At 42.1% G+C, this 18,227-nt stretch overlaps 1 protein-coding gene across 4 annotated transcripts in view; it reads left to right on the top strand.

Moving 5' to 3' along the window:
• Positions 1–18,227, top strand: part of DENND5B (DENN domain containing 5B) — a 79,754-nt gene that overhangs the window by 38,067 nt on the left and 23,460 nt on the right. For all 4 annotated transcript variants that reach the window (XM_075210386.1, XM_075210385.1, XM_075210390.1 and 1 more), the window contains 5 exons: positions 1,581–1,768; positions 8,689–9,225; positions 11,259–11,490; positions 14,830–14,980; positions 16,558–16,651. In XM_075210386.1, the coding sequence (XP_075066487.1) occupies positions 1,581–1,768; positions 8,689–9,225; positions 11,259–11,490; positions 14,830–14,980; positions 16,558–16,651 (1,202 nt within the window). The remainder of the gene's footprint in view (positions 1–1,580; positions 1,769–8,688; positions 9,226–11,258; positions 11,491–14,829; positions 14,981–16,557; positions 16,652–18,227) is intronic.

The raw sequence follows: 18,227 nt of genomic DNA, 5'->3' as shown, positions 1-18,227 counted from the left end.
ATGTTATAGTGAGGACAGGGCTGCATGTGACAGGGGCAGTGACATGATGTGAGGAGGGGAATGGAGGCAGCAGGAAGCCACAGACTGAGAGTTATATAGTGGAAGGAGCAGGGTCCCCCAGCAGCACAGAGTATATCAGGAGATGAGTGATGTGTTAGTGAGGATAGGGCTGCATGTGACAGGGGCAGTGACATGATGTGAGGAGGGGAATGGAGGAAAGCAGGAAGCCACAGACTGAGAGTTATATAGTGGAAGGAGCAGGGTCCCCCAGCAGCACAGAGTATATCAGGAGATGAGTGATGTTATAGTGAGGACAGGGCTGCATGTGACAGGGGCAGTGACATGATGTGAGGAGGGGAATGGAGGAAAGCAGGAAGCCACAGACTGAGAGTTATATAGTGGAAGGAGCAGGGTCCCCCAGCAGCACAGAGTATATCAGGAGATGAGTGATGTGTTAGTGAGGACAGGGCTGCATGTGACAGGGGCAGTGACATGATGTGAGGAGGGGAATGGAGGCAGCAGGAAGCCACAGACTGAGAGTTATATAGTAGAAGGAGCAGGGTCACACAGCAGCACAGAGTATATCAGGAGGTGAGTGATGTGTCAGTGAGGACAGGGCTGCATGTGACAGGGGCAGTGACATGATGTGAGGAGGGGAATGGAGGCAGCAGGAAGCCACAGACTGAGAGTTATATAGTAGAAGGAGCAGGGTCCCCAGCAGCACAGAGTAGTGATATCAATCTCCTATTAAACCGCCACTGGGTAGATTGAGATGTCCGATGCGCCTCTACAGGATACCCGGTTCATACACCCAACTTCTTCTTCTCATATGAGTTTTATTTTGTTTTTTTGGATATTCTCGCTTCTTACTAGAAGCCCTTATAATATTTAATATTTGTTAAATATTTATATTTAAACATGTGTCCCTTTTCATCCCCATTATTTGGATTGTGGTGTTCTAGGAAGAGGTGACTTGGTTTTAGTGAATTGTTGAGATTTACCATAAAAATTGTGCATAAAGAACACAGTTGGGCCCAGACCTTAGACAAGAGGAGAATAAAGATTCGTATATCAGTAACACATAGACCTGCTACACGTCGTTATCTGTTGTGTGGGGAGACGTGTCTGCTTGTGTTTTGACTTTAAAATAAATAAATAAAAAAAGAATAAATACGTTTGCAGGGGATTCTGGGAACCAGCCATGTAATTATTATTCATATTGCATTGTGCTTGTGACTGACGCTCTAATGAGGAATGATGGTCGGTAGCCTGTACGCACCGAGCCGTGTGTCCCTGTTATCTGGCACTGTGTCCTGCTGGTTTATCTGGAGAATAAGAAATATAATGGTCTCCGGCTGATTCTCTACAGATGAAACCATGCTCTATATTGTTACTGAATGTTTGTGGTAAAAGAAATGGTTCATGTACAGCTACATAAATATAATGTAACTGTCCATGTTTCTTGTGATCGGACACATGGACAATATACTAAGACATTGTCTGATGGTATTTCATGTCTCTCTTTGTACACTAATATGTCTGCACTGACACCTGTTCTTGTTTGCCCCGCGCCCTCCCAGATTACCAGCGGCTGATGACTGTAGCGGAAGGGATCACATCGCTACTTTTCCCGTTCCAGTGGCAGCATGTCTACGTCCCGATCCTGCCCGCCTCGCTCCTTCACTTCCTGGACGCTCCAGTGCCGTACTTGATGGGTCTACAGTCCAAAGAAGGGACAGACCGCTCCAAACTTGAACTTCCTCAGGAGGTAAATTACCCAGCTTTAATAGTGTACAAATTAGCAAAACAAACAAACTGGCTCTATATTAGTACAGAGTCAGTGGTCGAAGTGGACCGTATACAGCGGTATATGTCAAACCGGCACTTCTCCCCACTACTCACCACTTGGTAATCCATTGTCACAAACAGATTTGTCTCCAATGCAGAAGCCATAGTGGGTGCGCTATTTGCATAGGAGTCAGTACATTTTGGTCTTCAGAGAAATGGCTGCTGTCTGATATATAACTCAGTTAGTAATAGAGACACATTGAAACTGATCTGGGAAAAGGTCTATTCAGGAACCTCTCAGCAGAATGAACCAAACCTGTAGTTTTCCTGTTTATTTGTGCCACATGCTGTGCTCAGAGGAGAGGTGGGGGCACAGGGTGGATAACTTTGCATCACTGTATCTTTGTCTTTTACTAAATAGTATGTAAAAAAGCATCTAAAATTAGGGTTAAAAAATAATTTAAACTGTGCATCTCTCGTGCATGGGTGTAGAAATATATCATTCAAATTGCAAGTATACAAACTGATTTTTGCTTAGAAAGCATTTTCCTAGAATGCTCCAAATTTTTGTCCTAGACGCACCGCTTTATGTACAAGTCACTGGTGTTTGGTAACTGAAGCTGGTCTTCATACACGCTCCGAGGAGTCACAGCGAGCAGTGTAAGACAGGCTGCTGATTGACCAAGCAGCATGTGGCTGAATGTCGCTGGGTAACTGATGTGTAAGAGTTTACAGCTGTGACTGAGACAAAGTTCATCTTCCTTTTTTTTTTTTTTCTCCTCTTGCACTTGACCTCTCCTCTACATTGTGTGTTGTCCTGTGAGTCACCATGTTCAGTAGATGCTTAGGTTGGACTTCGTATCATCGGAGAAGTGTTCAGAACAAATGCTGGTGTCATAAGTTGCACAATTGTAAAGAAGACTTTCACCCATAAGTCACATGTTGGTTGTGACTGGTGTGATTCTGCCTTTGGTACTCACGAAGGCTCTAACAGTCCAGCGTTAATTGCTGAACGTGCAGGGGGTTGTCAGTGCCCCTCCCCTATTCATGCAAATGTAGTTTGCAAGGGTGGGGAATTGACAACAGCGCTGTGTGTTTTGAAATAGGTTTGTGTTAGGAGAACAGTGCTACACCATTGGAGCAGTGGGGAGGGGGGGGGGGTTGTCTGCCTGTCCAATCAGAGGAGCCTCTGCCTCATATAACTAGAACTTTTTATTCCATCATATCTTCATGAACTTCACACGAAATGCAATTTAGTATTAGCTTAGCCTCAGTTGAATAGAAGGAATGATACAGGGATACAGGGAACCTATGCTGAAATATCACAACTAATATTCGGCACTTGTGGCCTAAATGCGACCGTCCTGTAATAATCTGATGAATTAGATTATCGCAGTCATGACCACAGGAGACCACATTAATAGTCATGTGAGAAGTTCCCCAAGGGCCAGTGTGTGGTCTAACAGAGATTTCACTCTGTTAGATCTCACTGCTGACTATATGTATTATCACTTAAGCTGGGTACACACTACAGGGTTTTTGTACAATAATCGGCTCAACCAGCCGACATACGACCGCTCGTTCGAAAGTCGGGTCAGTATGTGCAGTGACACGATGGTCGAAAGTCTGCCCAAATGGACGATTGTCTCCTCATTTGGTTGGTCGTACCATTTAATATTATCGTTCCAATCTCCTTTCTGTTCTGTTCTGTTGTGTGTGTGTGTGTGTGTGTGTGTGTGTGTGTGTGTGTGTGTGTATAAGTTCAAGTCGATCCACGGCAGTGAGTACGAAATTACAATCATTGCTCACGACAACATGGCTGTAAAAAGTCGCTAACTGGACGGCCGCTCTTCCCTTTATCGTCCTAAACAAGGCTAGTGTGTATGCAGTCCATGGACCGAGCGATCGGACCATCGATCGGCATGGAAAATTGATCGGCATGGAAAATTCTGTAGTGTGTACCCAGTCTAAAGCTGGGTACACACTACAGAAATTTTCTCCCGATGTGTTATAACGATTTTACCAACGACTGATTACATATAAAGTCCTGATCAGCAGCCAATTCATGCATATACACGTTTTACAAGATTTACCTTCCGATCTGTCCTCTTTATCTGTCGTAACCATCAGCTGAAAAGATTGTGTAAACACTGGAGATCCTGATCGTGAGTGCATACACACTGCAGGATTGGAACAATATCGTTAATCTCGATTAACGATTTCATGTGCTTTGGGGCGACAACTGTTCATCGTTTCAGTGTACACAGTAATGCAATATCGGAACGATTGGTCGTTTATCGTCCGATTGACCCTGTAGTGTGTACTTAGCCTAAATCTGCCTTACTGGGAACATTCTGTTGTGACCTCATTTAAAGCTATAACAGCAGCTTATAAATGGGACTTCAATGAAGTTATTGTTCAGGATGACAAAGTCTATCATTTATAAATGACCTGATATGATTTGATTCTTGTGAGAGTATAAATTCATATAGCCGGGGATCTTCTGCCTACGTCTTGTGTGTTACAGCACAGCCCGTTGTGTTGTCTAGTGCGATATCGCATATGAGTCATTCCCACAGGCTGCTGTTTCGTGGGATGACAGTATGCAGATTATACAACAGGCCTCTCATTTGTATTCTTGTGTGGATGCGGAAAGAAAGTGATTTGAAAGACTGTCGTCACTGCCAACTCCGCACTGGATCTTGAACTTGCAGAAATTGTGATTGCAAGACTTGTACATCGCAGGACGTGAATATTAAAGGAGCGGTACAGCACAAAGTACCTGGTGCTACATGTTATTGCTGCATAGTGACTTGAGAGGCTGCATTCTTATGAATATTGCTTCGGTCTAAGAAAGACCTGTTTTAACTTGTCTGAGAAATGCTTTATTCAAAACAATTACTTGGTAAAGGGAGTCTACTGTTTTTAATGATGATTTGACCTCTAGGGGCGCTGTTCAGTAACTGGCTACATTATATTCCTGTTTTTGTTTTTTATTTTTTTATCATGATCATTTATAGTTCAAGTTACTTCAGTAGAGGAGGCTTGTTGGAGATTGACACACACACATGCTACTACTCAGAGGGAGCCAATAGTATGTGAGGGGCTGTCTCTGCACTGTGATCAAGCTCTCTCTCATTGGATGTGCAGCTGTGCAGAGCTCCACCAATCAGAAAGTTTCCCTAAAAGTCCCTCATTCACTTTTATCTCCGGTGGGCGGAGTTGAGAGGGTCGGGGACATACTTGGTCAGTGCCGATAAGGTTCACAAGTCCTACTACTCTTGCAACCGATTGAAAAAATGTGATCTTGTTTTACACAATCCCTTAAATGAGATAGAGGCAGAAAGGGCACATTTAGGGATTTGGGGCCTGATTCATTAAGGATCTTAACTTGAGAAACTTCTTATTTCAGTCTCCTGGATAAAACCATGTTACAATGCAAGGGGTGCAAATTAGTATTCTGTTTTGCACATTAGTTAAATACTGACTGTTTTTTCATGTAGCACACAAATACTTGATAGCTTATACTGAAATTAAAAGTTGATATTTGTGTGCTACATGAAAAAACAGTCAGTATTTAACTAATGTGCAAAACAGAATACTAATTTGCACCCCTTGCATTGTAACATGGTTTTGTCCAGGAGACTGAAATAAGAAGTTTCTCAAGTTAAGATCCTTAACGAATCAGGCCCTTGATCTTTTAGGACTGGCATAAGTACCGTACCCTGATCAGCCAATTTAGTCAACTACATTGGTTGACCACATTATGAGGCTGAAAAAATCTTGCTACATTAGACTGGTTATAGATTGATCACCCTTCTGTCTAAATTCTTCCTCTTTAGCGTAGTAAATGAACAAACACCATCACTTCATCTTCCAAGGACATTAAACGCTTTATAAATGTTATTTTTTAGATTCTAATGGGAGGAGTTGGCAGTGGCTCATTTGGTTAAAAAATAAAATGAGTGCTTTACAATTCAGGCCAAAGGCCAGTTTCACATCCCAGCTATAATCATGACTGTTATGTGCAAGCGATACATTACCAATCATTAGCTATCGTTGCGTCTGATGTTTGCTAATCTGGAAGCCCTGGCTCTAATCACCAGCTGCTTCTGAAGACAGACGTCACCCCCAGGGCCTGCTCATCCCAAATCTCCCTCTCGTATTCCGTAATAAGCATGCAGTGTTGAAATTAAAAAGGCCTGTGTAGCGAGGGCCTGACAGATAAGAGGAAAGCGGTTTAGCAGAGCGCTGCTGTCTTCAGGCATGTGTCCTGCTTTAACCAATGGGCAATACTTTTTACAGGAGCTTTTTGTAATCTAAATCTAGGTTTAAAGGGTATGTGCTCTTCAAGTAAAGCTTCATGGCAAAACTAAAAAAACAGAACAACATTATTACATGGCGTCCACACTGCGTTCACAGCTTGTACTGTGGTACCAGCTCTTATAGTTCATGCTGCGCTCTTCTCATGCTACAAGTCCAGCGGGTCTCCGTTGCCCTCCCCCATAAATTGCTCCATCAGGGCATCAATATTCACTTGTTTCATACACTCCGGGCAGGAAGAGTAGAGTACTGCAGCATTAAACTATTTAATGTGCTGAATTATCAAAAAGCAATGTGCGTGACTGGACTTGTACACACACTGTCTAATAAGTGCTTTAATGATTTGCTGTTGCCTGCAGCGGTCAGCGATGGTAACGCTGGTTACTCTGTAGAGTGTTGGCTCTTACGAGCAGGGCCCTCTCTACCTCTCATCTTCTGTCCTCTCCTCCTTGTCCTCTTGTAAAGGTTCGTTTATGTTCTAAGTTGTGTCTCCTGCTACTGTTTGTTCTCTTGCTCCAATATTTGATTGTATTATGTTCTGTATTGTGTATTGCTGACAGAATCTGTGGCCCCTCATTAAAAGGATGAAAGATGGTACCATGTTTCCTGGGGGGTCTGTGGGCAGCGTGTCCTGCGGGGGAGGGGGGGGGGGTCTGTGGGCAGCGTGTCCTGCGGGGAAGGGGGTGGTCTGTGGGCAGCGTGTCCTGTGGGGGAGGGGGGGTCTGTGGGCAGCGTGTCCTGGGGGGGGGGGTGTCTGTGGGCAGCGTGTCCTGTGGGGGGGGGGGGGGGTCTGTGGGCAGCGTGTCCTGGGGGGAGGTCTGTGTTTGTTTTTATCAGTGTCCTGTACTGAATGAGTGCAATGACATGGAACAAGGTTTTGTCTACACCTTTAACAAGTGCTATTCAATACCCGTGTGGATAGGGAAGGGCGGAAGATGTGACGCCACTGCCGAGGGACGGGTTATGTCCGAAGGCAACATGGCCTTTGTGTCAACATGGCTTATTGAACGGTCAGTGGGCTTGCTTATTATATGAATCTTGCCGATCACTTGGCTAAGTGATATACATGGCTCATTATTACAGTCGGCTGTCAGTTCATCCAGAGGAACAAACACCAGTTTATGTTTTTATCTTAAACGCCAGCAAACATTCCAATGTATTAATCATACAGCTTTCTGCTTCTGTAAGAATGGATCCGTGTAAACTGCCATTTAGGAATGCAATGTTCTAATCAGCTGCCTGAGATCACATGAGACAGCCAGGAGCAAGTCCTATGAATCTGTGAGCAGCCTGAAATGATTTCTCTCTGCAGAATTAAAGCAGACGCGAGGGCTTGATGTCTGCTCCGGTTTACTGGCCCATGAGCTGTGGGAAAAGTTAGATGCTCTTTTTGTATTTAGTTTAATAGCGTTTAATGCATTATTAATGAGGCAGACAGATGGGTGACTAATTAGAGTGATCACCAGCCCCGTTGTGTGTACTGAATGTTACAGCTGTCCACTCAGTATAAAAATGTACTATGACATCCAGTCTTGGTTCTACAGATAGCTTGTACTGACGCATAAACTTCATATGTGTCTTACGTGAAAAAGCCTCTATTCACGTTCACAAATTTCCAGGTAAATGCTTCAGATAATGTGTTTTGATTGTGCTTGATGTATTCATGTGATGTACATAGGAGATAGAAACACAGGCTAAGAAGGCTCATTAGAGAGCTCCATACTTTTGGCTTGGTTGGATAAAGGTTAGATCTAGTTTTAAAGGATAAATCAACCCCAAGTTCTGGGTGACCTTAGAAGAGATAAGATGGCATCTTGTTTTCCTGAAACATCCACGCTGCCACATCTACCGGGGGCTCCATTCACACGAACAGTTCCGCTCCGTACTACTCATTCTTAGGAGGGAGGAGGGATTTCTAAAAGAAGCCTGGGGCTGTTAGACCCATCTGGGTCCTCCAGGGATGTAGCAGATGGAGGCTGGAAGGTCAGAAGCCTCCTCCTTTTTAACAATTCCACATGGAATATCACATGGTGTTCTTTAGACGTAATAGTAAATGATTTATCTTTATCAAAGTGCACCGTCACACTCATTGGAGGCTAAAACAATATTTATGATGCAGCCAATCGATTCTCTATGAACAAGGTCGAAAATGTAGCCTGTGCAAGTCACTAGGAATGAGGCTGTATATGTAGCCTATCCATTCACTGGGAACCAATGACTTCACTGAAGACTGAGGCTGTACATTCACGTCCACATTCACTGGGAACTAATGATGTAATGATTTGATAGGCAGTATTTTCATAAATATTGGTTAAGCTCCCGAAATAGCGCTGTGTAGGAAACCGATACAATTTAACATAATGTGTTTTGGAATCGTTGGCTCTTTTTTTTTTTTTTTTCCTTGCTATTTTATTTTCCTCTAACTTGGTAAATACATATTTTCAATTTCAATAAACCTATTAACATAAAAATCAGGTATCTATTAAAAGTTGTTATTCACCAGTTTAATGCTCTTAATTTTTTCACATTTGTTGGCCGTTTATCTGCTAATGTCACATTTTGACCTTCTTGTTTCAGGCTAACCTGTGTTTTGTGGATATCGATAACCACTTTATTGAACTTCCTGAGGAATTTCCCCAGTTCCCCAACAAATTGGAATTTATCCAGGAAATCTCTGAGGTTCTCTTGAACTATGGGATCCCCCCAGAGGGAAACTTGCACTGCAGCGAGAGCGCCACCAAGCTGAAGAGCCTGGTTCTGGACGACTATGTCAATGACAAGAAGAACGGTAACGTTTCCAGCCATAACATCAACATGTACGAGCTGCTTAAGGGCAATGAGACGATGGCTCGGCTGGAAGCGCTTACTAAGAGGACAGGTATAAAGATGGAGAAAATTACCATCAGCGTTCCTCTGACGGACACGGAAGATGACCACAAGCTACAGTGCGCGGAGAGTGAACTTAAAGACTACAAGCTCAATGTACAGATCCGGGAGGTCTTCGCCAATCGCTTTACGCAGATGTTTGCGGACTACGAGGTGTTCGTCATTCAAGGTGCCCACGACATGGAATCCTGGCTCACGAACCGAGAACAGATGCAGAACTTTGACAAAGTAAATTATAGTCTCTATATAGTGCTCTGATCTGTTGTTCAACGTCATTATTAGTATTTGTTCCTTCATGTTCATAAAAGAAAATATCTGTCTATGTATTTAGTTCTAAAAGTGGATTTCCTCCTGTGTGTAAGCCCTCTTCCTTCTATCTAGTACATTGTTGCCTGTCATTGTCCTGACTCCCAGTCTTAGTTTAGTATCGTCCCGTACTTCACTCATGGATGTCTTCAGGAATGGTGTTTGAGTAGAGGAGGTATCTGGCACACTGTTATAAATTAGATGGCTCCTGATTGGTCAAGGTCTGCGGCAATACAGATTCCTTATTGGTCAAGTGCTGCGGCAATACAGATTCCTGATTGGCCTAGTGCTGCGGCAATACAGATTCCTGATTGAACAAGTGCTGCGGCAATACAGATTTCTGATTGAACAAGTGCTGCGGCAATAATAACAAATTGCACAGGTTCCATAGTAGGCTGGTTTAGTTACCTAAAGTCTACCTCTCTCCCCACCTCGCCTGGTCCCCTCACGGAACCTGTGTAAGTCCTTTGTCTCTTATTAAAAGGACGGTGGCAGACCCATTGCCAGTTTTAGTTTCTACCCATGTGTCCGATCTCTTGGCGCTCATAAACTACTACTCAGCCTTTCCAGCAGAGGAAGTGAAGGATAACTCCTCAGGCGCTCCGCCTGGAAGATATGGAAAACGAACATCACTTGTTCAGCCAGTCCAAGGATAGTGCCACAAATCCTTTGCACAAATAGAGGACTGAAAACAAAGAGTTGTCATGCTAAATAAAAATACAAATTCTAATAGATATCCGTTAAGGTTGTTCTAGCACCAGTCTACGCCATTAGATACATTGTTATCACTGGCAGATTTCATCAACAAAGAACTGGCTCAGATAAAAAATTAAATAGGAATATTTATTAAAACACTTTCAGTAATCATATAAAATTATAATCTATTGATGGTAAGAATTATCAGGAGGAATAATGTAACCAGAGCAGGGATATCCCACAATGTTGCTTTCATCTTCCATTCTATGCTGTACACTGATTGATGAATCGGACAAGTAGAAGCATTTATCTTCTGGTTCATTATATCTCTGTGTATTGCTGGACCCACAGATATAACAGACTGTGCTGAGTGTATTACGTTGTATTTGGAGTGATAGTGTCGAGGTCTAATCTCAAAGTAGCTCATTCTTTCTCACGGTTTTTGCTGTTTTGTATATGGACTGACGCGTTTCGTCAATTAATTTGACTTTGTCAATTGACTGTGATGAACCAGCAAGTTGAATTACTGGTGATCGATTTGTGAGCTAAAAGAGTTGCCCTTTTATTTGGGGAACTTTGAGATAACCTGTTGCACTAGATATTTGGAAGAGTCTCCGCTTGCCACTGTAACGACACAGAATCGACATGTTTCTACCTGTCCGATTCCTCTATGCTGGAAAGTAAATAACACATGAGATCATTTTAATGTTGCGGAATATCCCTTCTGATATTTCTCAGCTCAGTAAATTTGTGATTTTATTATTTTATATGATTATTGTGTCTGCTGTTAATAAATATTCAGTCATAAAAATGACTTCATGCTATAGACTGGGCTGTTACAACTCCATCTATTTTGGATATATCTATTAGAATCTGATTTTTTATATTCTTTTGTACTAGCGTGGTCTTTGTATCCCCTGTATTCACAGATGGCGTAAGACCGGTCTCTGTAGCGCTTTTTACTGTCTTAATCTTTTACTATCCTGGGGAAATACAAGTTATAAACCGCCCTTGTTTCCTCATTCTACCGCGCATGTAATGTATGCCTGCCAGCATATAAGAAGCAATGAACATATTAATGTCTTGTAGAGTACATTGATTATTTGTACCCAGCTGGGTTACGGTAGAGGTTTCCTGGAACCTTAAGCAGCTTTCATGCACTCGAACACAGAAAACCTTAATCTCAGAGTGACACCGATACATTGCTGTGTGTTTTGTTTCAGGAACAGATTCAGATTTTAACGTGTGTTTCCTTGTAGGCCTCGTTCCTGTCCGACCAACCTGAGCCCTACCTCCCGTTCCTCTCTCGATTTATCGAGACGCAGATGTTTGCCACTTTTATAGACAATAAAATCATGTCTCTCTGGGAGGAGAAGGACCCTCTGCTTCGCGTGTTTGATTCTCGCATTGAGAAGATCCGACTTTACAACGTGAGGGCGCCAGCAATTCGCACCTCTACTTACCAGGGGTGCTCCACCTTGAAAGAGGCCGGTAGGTGGCTGCGCTTTGTAACCTTTACTCAATAAGGTAGTCCTGCTATAATTTTGCAGTACAAAAAAAGAGTTTTCTAAATGGAAGCGTGCAGTGGTCAAAAACAAAACGTAAAGCAGGTTGTGTTTGTTTGGGGGGTTCTTTGGTTTTTTTTGCACATTACTGTTTTTTTGTAAAATTATAGGGAAAAAAAAACAAACTTATGCAATATATTTTCTTTAGAATGATGAATAACATATTTAAGTTGACTTTTTTTTTTTCTACACGAAACATATTTTAGTAGAAACTGAGAGACCCACTTTTATGTAAGTGTATCTGTAATATTGATTCAGACAATGATTACAATGGCTGTACAGTGAGGGCAGGCTATATCGCTCAAATGCAAGATCAATTCTTTCACCAGAGGGCGCTTTTCATGGAGTTGCCCTCTTGTGAGATTAGATTAGAGTAAATGGGAGTAAGTGTGGCCTGGAGTGGGAGCTTTCTAATGACAAACACGGAATATAAAGGTGTAATAGGTAAACTAAGCCCACACGTTATTACACAAACAAGCGTGTCTCCGCCCTGTAATGAACACAATACTATGCAATACCTGCAGCTATGTGGATTTCCAATCTGGCTAACGCTTGGCTGGAAGTCACCGTGTCATTCTGTCTAAATTATTTACTGAGCAATCTGCTCTCTCCCAGAGATGCACATTGCTCACATAATCTGATTTCCACGCGATTACTACAAGTAATGCTGAACGAGGAACGTCTTATTTAACACAAGCTGCAGAAGGACTGAAATGTCTGTAAAAGGCACAGTAACCTCTTCACAGTTACTTTTAACAGCACTTGTCGACTAGTATCCTACAGAGGAGGCAGCCATTTTGTGGGCTGGGCCAATCATCATGAGAATGCGCATATATAGTGTTTACTTCACTTCAATGTGATTTAACAATTTAGTTCAACTTATAGTCCTATGACTGGTAGTTTTCATCGATCTTGTATGCTGACAGTTCTAGGTTACTTGTTAGTGGAATGCTAGAAATAACTTTATATATTTTGCAAGATGTTTTGGCAAATGATTGCTCAGCTTGTAGCTACTACGTAGATATCGGCACATATAGATTTAGAATGTGTATTATTATGACTTTTATAAGGAGGACAGTAACTTCCCTACTGGCACTGTGGCCTGTACTCCTATGCGGCTGACCAGCGTTTCTGATAAATCTGACACCTGCAGCCAAGTGGACCATTGGCAGGTAAAGTCTGCAGGTGTTAGATTTATCGGAAACGCTGGTCAGCCGCATAGGAGGACTGAGCCTGGACCGAGTGTCTGTGTCGCTGTCTCCAAGGGTCGTGGAGATATGACACAGGAGGACATTGTGGGTGTGAGGTGATCAGGAAATTACTCTTAAACAAGCCAAATCCACCGGTGAGAGCGTACAGGCCACAGTGCCAGTAGGGATGTTACTCTCTCCCTTTTATAAGTCATAATAATATACGTTCTAAATCTATATATGTGCCGATATCTACGGAGTATCTACAAGCTGAGCAATCATTTGCCAAAACATCTTGCAAAATATAGAAAGTTATTTCTAGCATTACTCTAACAAATAGCCTAGTACTGTCAGTTCCTATTCCCTGACCCACTATATGAAGGGGCACTTACATTTTCCGCTTGCTGGCCAATAAAATGAATCTGTAAGTGACAGAGAAAAGTTAAATCCGCTCTTTACTGATATGGAGATTTAAAATGTTTGGATTTTTCTCTGCTTGTTTCAGTCTGGACAATGCTCCCAGCAGGTACATTTCAGTTATCATAAATGTGGTCACGTGACAGGTTATAAATGTTCATTAAAGAGGACACATCGGGCTCCTGTATTAATTCTCTAACCCTCAGAGCAATTTAAAAACAGGCAAGTAGGGATTTAGTGGTCCCCAGCACTGCAATTTAAGTTTTGGTTTTCTTTTTTGCTCACAAGCCAGCACTGATGTCTATGGGCAGCACGGTGGCTCAGTGGTTAGCACTTCTGCCTCACAGCACTGGGGTCATGAGTTCAATTCCCGACTATGGCCTTATCTGTGAGGAGTTTGTATGTTCTCCCCGTGTTTGCGTGGGTTTCCTCCGGGTGCTCTGTTTTCCTCCCACATTCCAATAAAAACATACTGGTAGATTAATTGGCTGCTATCAAATTGACCTGTGTGTGTCTCTGTGTCTGTGTGTATATTAGGGAATTTAGACTGTAAGCTCCAATAGGGTAGGGACTGATGTGAGATCTCTGTACAGCGCTGTGGAATTAGGGGCGCTATATAAATAAATGGTGATGATGATGTCTCTTGATGTCTCCGCTGCCCGATTGTATGAATATTCGTGTAGCATCCGGACGTTGCATTATGTGGTGCACACAGTGCAGTGATGCATACGGCTGTAAGATTTCGGGTTTTCAAGCTGGCTGGGTATAGAAGACCGCCAATTATAGCCGGTATATTACAGGAAAGGAGATCTTCACAAGCCTGGTGATCTGAAAGAGCTTGTGGGACAGTATACTGAAATATTTATACAACGCTGCCCAAATGCATTATACTAGAAGTAAAAAAGTGACAGGTTCCCTTTAAGCTTGTGATCAAAGCTGTAAACCTTCCTGGCAGCTTGTTCTCAGGGCCGGAATCCCAGCTGCTAATCCCTGGTGCTCACGTAAGGGGTGTTAGAGTCTCCTGGATTGTGATTGAGTTGAACTTGTCTCATATATTCTCTTTTTTCTTTTTTTTTAATCTGGTTTGTGAGCTGTACATTCACAAACTGACCAGTAACATTATAGTTTAATGCTTCCAAAGTTAAAGTAGTTACATTGCTGCTGTGTGTTGTTTTTTTAATACTTTGACATTGGCAGCAGAATAGTTGAATTGTCTTATATATCAGTTTAAACAATAATTCCACCCCAAAATGAGTTGTTTTTTTTTTTTGTTTTTTTTTTTAAAATTAGCAGCCATCACACCTCCCACTTTATTTCAAACTAGCCGGGTGCTTTTCACGCCAGGTTTATATCGTTCATTTGTAAGTAAAACGGAGGAGATGTCACTGTGGTCAGCGAGTGGTTTATTACACACTGACAGCCGTGTTTTGGACAAGAGGTGAAAGCTCTCAATAAGCTCTTATGAGTTGCTAGATTTAAGTGCTGCCCTTTTCCACCTGCAATAGAGGCGCTATAAGAGTTAGTCACAAGCGGTTCTGAAGCCCGTGGGACCCCCCAGCCTTCAGTCCTAGGGTGCACATTGGGTTAACGTGTTGTATATTACAAATAGACAGTAAATTATTGATGAATCATTATGTATTTGTCTTTTAATGTTACAGCTCAGTCTATTGAGCAGCGGCTCACAAAGATGGATCACACAGCCATCCACCCGCACTTGCTGGATATGAAAATTGGACAAGGGAAATACGAGCAAGGTTTCTTCCCCAAGTTACAGTCCGATGTGCTGGTGAACGGGCCCATTAACAACAAGTAAGTAATGCCAACGATGTCTAGTTTACCACAATCCTATCCCAATGACACTGCCAGGGATTTTTTTTAGGTCTTTAGGGGCGGTATTCAATTGATCGTAAGATTTATTTTTTTTCCGCGCCGTGTTAAAAAAAAAAACCCCCAAAAAAACCGTGGGTTCTTAACTGGTATACTGACCGTTTTTAGTTAACGCAGAGTGAAAACTTGTGCAATTCAATTGAAAAAGAGGGAACGCTGCCCACGCATTAATCATTGTGTTTTGCAAGTTTTTAGGGGATTTTTAACACGGTCATGTAGAACACAAAAAAAAGGATTGGCATACATTTTAATGCATTACGAAACCATTTTAATTTATAATATCTACATTACAGTACTTTTTCTTTAGCATGTTTGTTTATTTAACTATTTTTTTTACTATAGAATCATCTATACCATGTCAAAACACATTAGTACAAACATATTTGTACCAAAAACATACATATATATATATTAAATTATTATTTTTTATTTGATTTTGTTGTGTGTTTGTTTTTTGTTTTTTTATTTCATTATTTTTTCACAAGAAAATCAACTTTTACATGTTAGGCATTAGTGATGAACATAGTTTCTTTTTTTTTTCTCATAATTGCATGATTTCAAATAGTTTTCAGTTTTTATTTTTAGCACACCCCAAAACGGTGCGAGATAAAACAGCATATTGGCCTGTTGTACCCGCCGCGTTAAAAAAACAATTGAATTGCTTTTAATGCGGCTGCCTCTCGCGCACCCATTACTTTCAATAGACCTTCTACTGGAGCGCGAGAGGACCGTTTCATGAAAAAAAACGGAGCGTTAAAAATGGAATTGAATCGCGGGTAGAGTTAACCCGCTCGAAAATGATAATAAACAGAGTCAAAATGACTTAACGTGGTCTAAAAAACTATCTTGCGGTCAGTTGAATACCCCCTATGTATTCGCTAAGAAATAAGGTTCACTCTTGTACTGCTAAAGTTACTTGCATATTATAGTGGTTTAATAGTGGTCCTGAAGAGGCCACACCCCCAACATGGTCGCCTGATGCTGGTGGAGAGGCCACACCCCCAACATGGTCACCTGGTCCTGGTGAAGTTTTTTTCGTACTCTGGAATACAGCTTGTGATTGGCTAGCAGTGGCTTCAGTTCAATATCCCACGGCTGCATCAAACCGTTAAAAACACATATACCACAGTAGTACAATGTGACCTGTTACCCTATTATAATTCATTCCATCCAGTTACTAGAATACCCTTTAAATGTTAATGGCCACAAGTTGTGCTCATCCATATTTAGTTAGCAGCTATTGACCTTTTTTTGTTCATTTTTTTTTTCCTCTTTCTGTTCCAGGACACTAAAGACAAAATATTTCTATAAATGTAGTTTAGAGAATGCGCTTCCAACTTCCAGCTTCATTATCAGGCCTGCAGAGTATGGGGGCTGGATTATAAATGTACTACACCACAATCCAACCTTTACCCTGGCCTTATGTCTAATGCTCCACAGGCCTGTAGTGTTTATTAAATCAATATCCCTACCGTTAATTCTTTGTCTTGTATCTGCAGTCGCTGGGTTAGCCGAAACGCCACAGCACAGCGGAGGAAGGATCGCCAGCGGCAGCACTCGGAGCACCTCAGATTAGACAATGACTTGAGGGAGGTATGTAGTCGCAGTCTGAGGGCCAACTTCTATATTGAGCAGCAGATGGCAAATTGCTCAGCTCTCATTTATTTTATGGAATAATCAGTTTCTTCCTAGCTTCAACAGTGCTTAGAATTGCGTAGTAAATTTCTGAAGCTGTCAAAATCCTCCCGCATCGGTTAATTCAATAAAGGAATAATAAAAAAATCAAAATTAGCATTTCTTTTATGTGCCGAATGCAAATTGCAGACAGGGCCGTTCCTCCCATGAGGCCGAAGTGACAAACTCGTCTCTGGCTGCACAATACTGGGAGCAGCAAAGACCACGTTCTACCCTCAACTCTTGGCCCCTAACTTGACTCTCGGCCATCTATTAGCCAGACGCTCTGCAGTGATTGAACGCAGGGTGACTTTCCTGCTGTCGCTGTAGTGTGGTGAGTGACAGTGTGAGAGGAGTAGGGGACAGCCGAGGACCAGATACTGGGCGTTAGGGCAGTACGGGTGGAACTCCCCTAATTGCAGAGTAAATGTGATGACCTTAATAGCATGTTCACGTGTGTTTTATTATTGCATGATTGTGTTTGGGTTTTGTGTGTTTTTTTTTGTTTTTTTTTTTACCCTTTTAGGTGTGGAACATTCTTAGATAAACATTATAATTTCAACTCTGAAACTTATCTCATTCTGACATAAGTGGTGCGTGATCTGTCGCTCAAAGCACTTGCAGGATCTGTGCTTTTGTCTGTCTGTGCACGGTACAGATCTCTGCGTAGCAGCAAGCCGGACCTGCACCAGAATGGTAAAACGCGTGGTCCACGGGTTTAAAGCCCACGCATTTTCGGATCGGGGTCTGTGACCCCCACCCCCTCCAGTCCCTTCATTCATGCTAGCCTTTATCTTAGAGTCCATTTTCTCCGAACCACTTGACACTTATGAACTGCTCTGTCTCACCGATAAATGTGCCCTACAAGGCGCTGTTACCCACAGCAACCAATTAGAAGTTTGTTTTCATTTTCTAAGCTACTACAAAGATGACAGAACCTGGCTGCTTCTACTCACAGCTCCGGCACCAGGTTTAATGTCTGCCACTATGTATAAACAATTCTTTCTTTAAAGGCCTTTGTCATTAGTAATTGTCCCCAATTGTAAAGCGCTACGGAATATGTTGGCGCTATATAAATAAATGATGATGATGATTAGTATAATAAAAGCTTCTCAGCGGTTCTATAGTTTTATTTGCAACACAAAATACTTCTTATATCATTGCTGTTATTTTATATCTCTCTATATTCCGAATGAGCTGTAATTCCGTAGATTGATGCATTATCTCCATAGTAAACGTATTAATGTCACAGATTGTCTCCATCCCTCTGTTAATATTTGTAGCAGTGAGACATTAGTGCCCTCTGTGTCTGGTTAGGAACAGAAGGAGAATCCTCTTTGTTGCAGAAGGTTAAGGTCCCAGTCTGGCGTCTCGGTTACAAACAGCAATTGAATGATTAATGCTGCTTCTATCCGCAGCCTCTGTGTATCAAACATTAATGCTTTTCACAGGCCCGGTCCCAGACATTGGCAGCACGTAATATAATTTGGGCTAC

This window comes from Mixophyes fleayi, chromosome 4 (genome assembly GCF_038048845.1).
Source record: "Mixophyes fleayi isolate aMixFle1 chromosome 4, aMixFle1.hap1, whole genome shotgun sequence".
In the NCBI taxonomy this organism is placed as follows: Eukaryota; Metazoa; Chordata; class Amphibia; order Anura; family Limnodynastidae; genus Mixophyes; species Mixophyes fleayi.
This window is presented reverse-complemented; position numbering and strand designations above follow the sequence as displayed.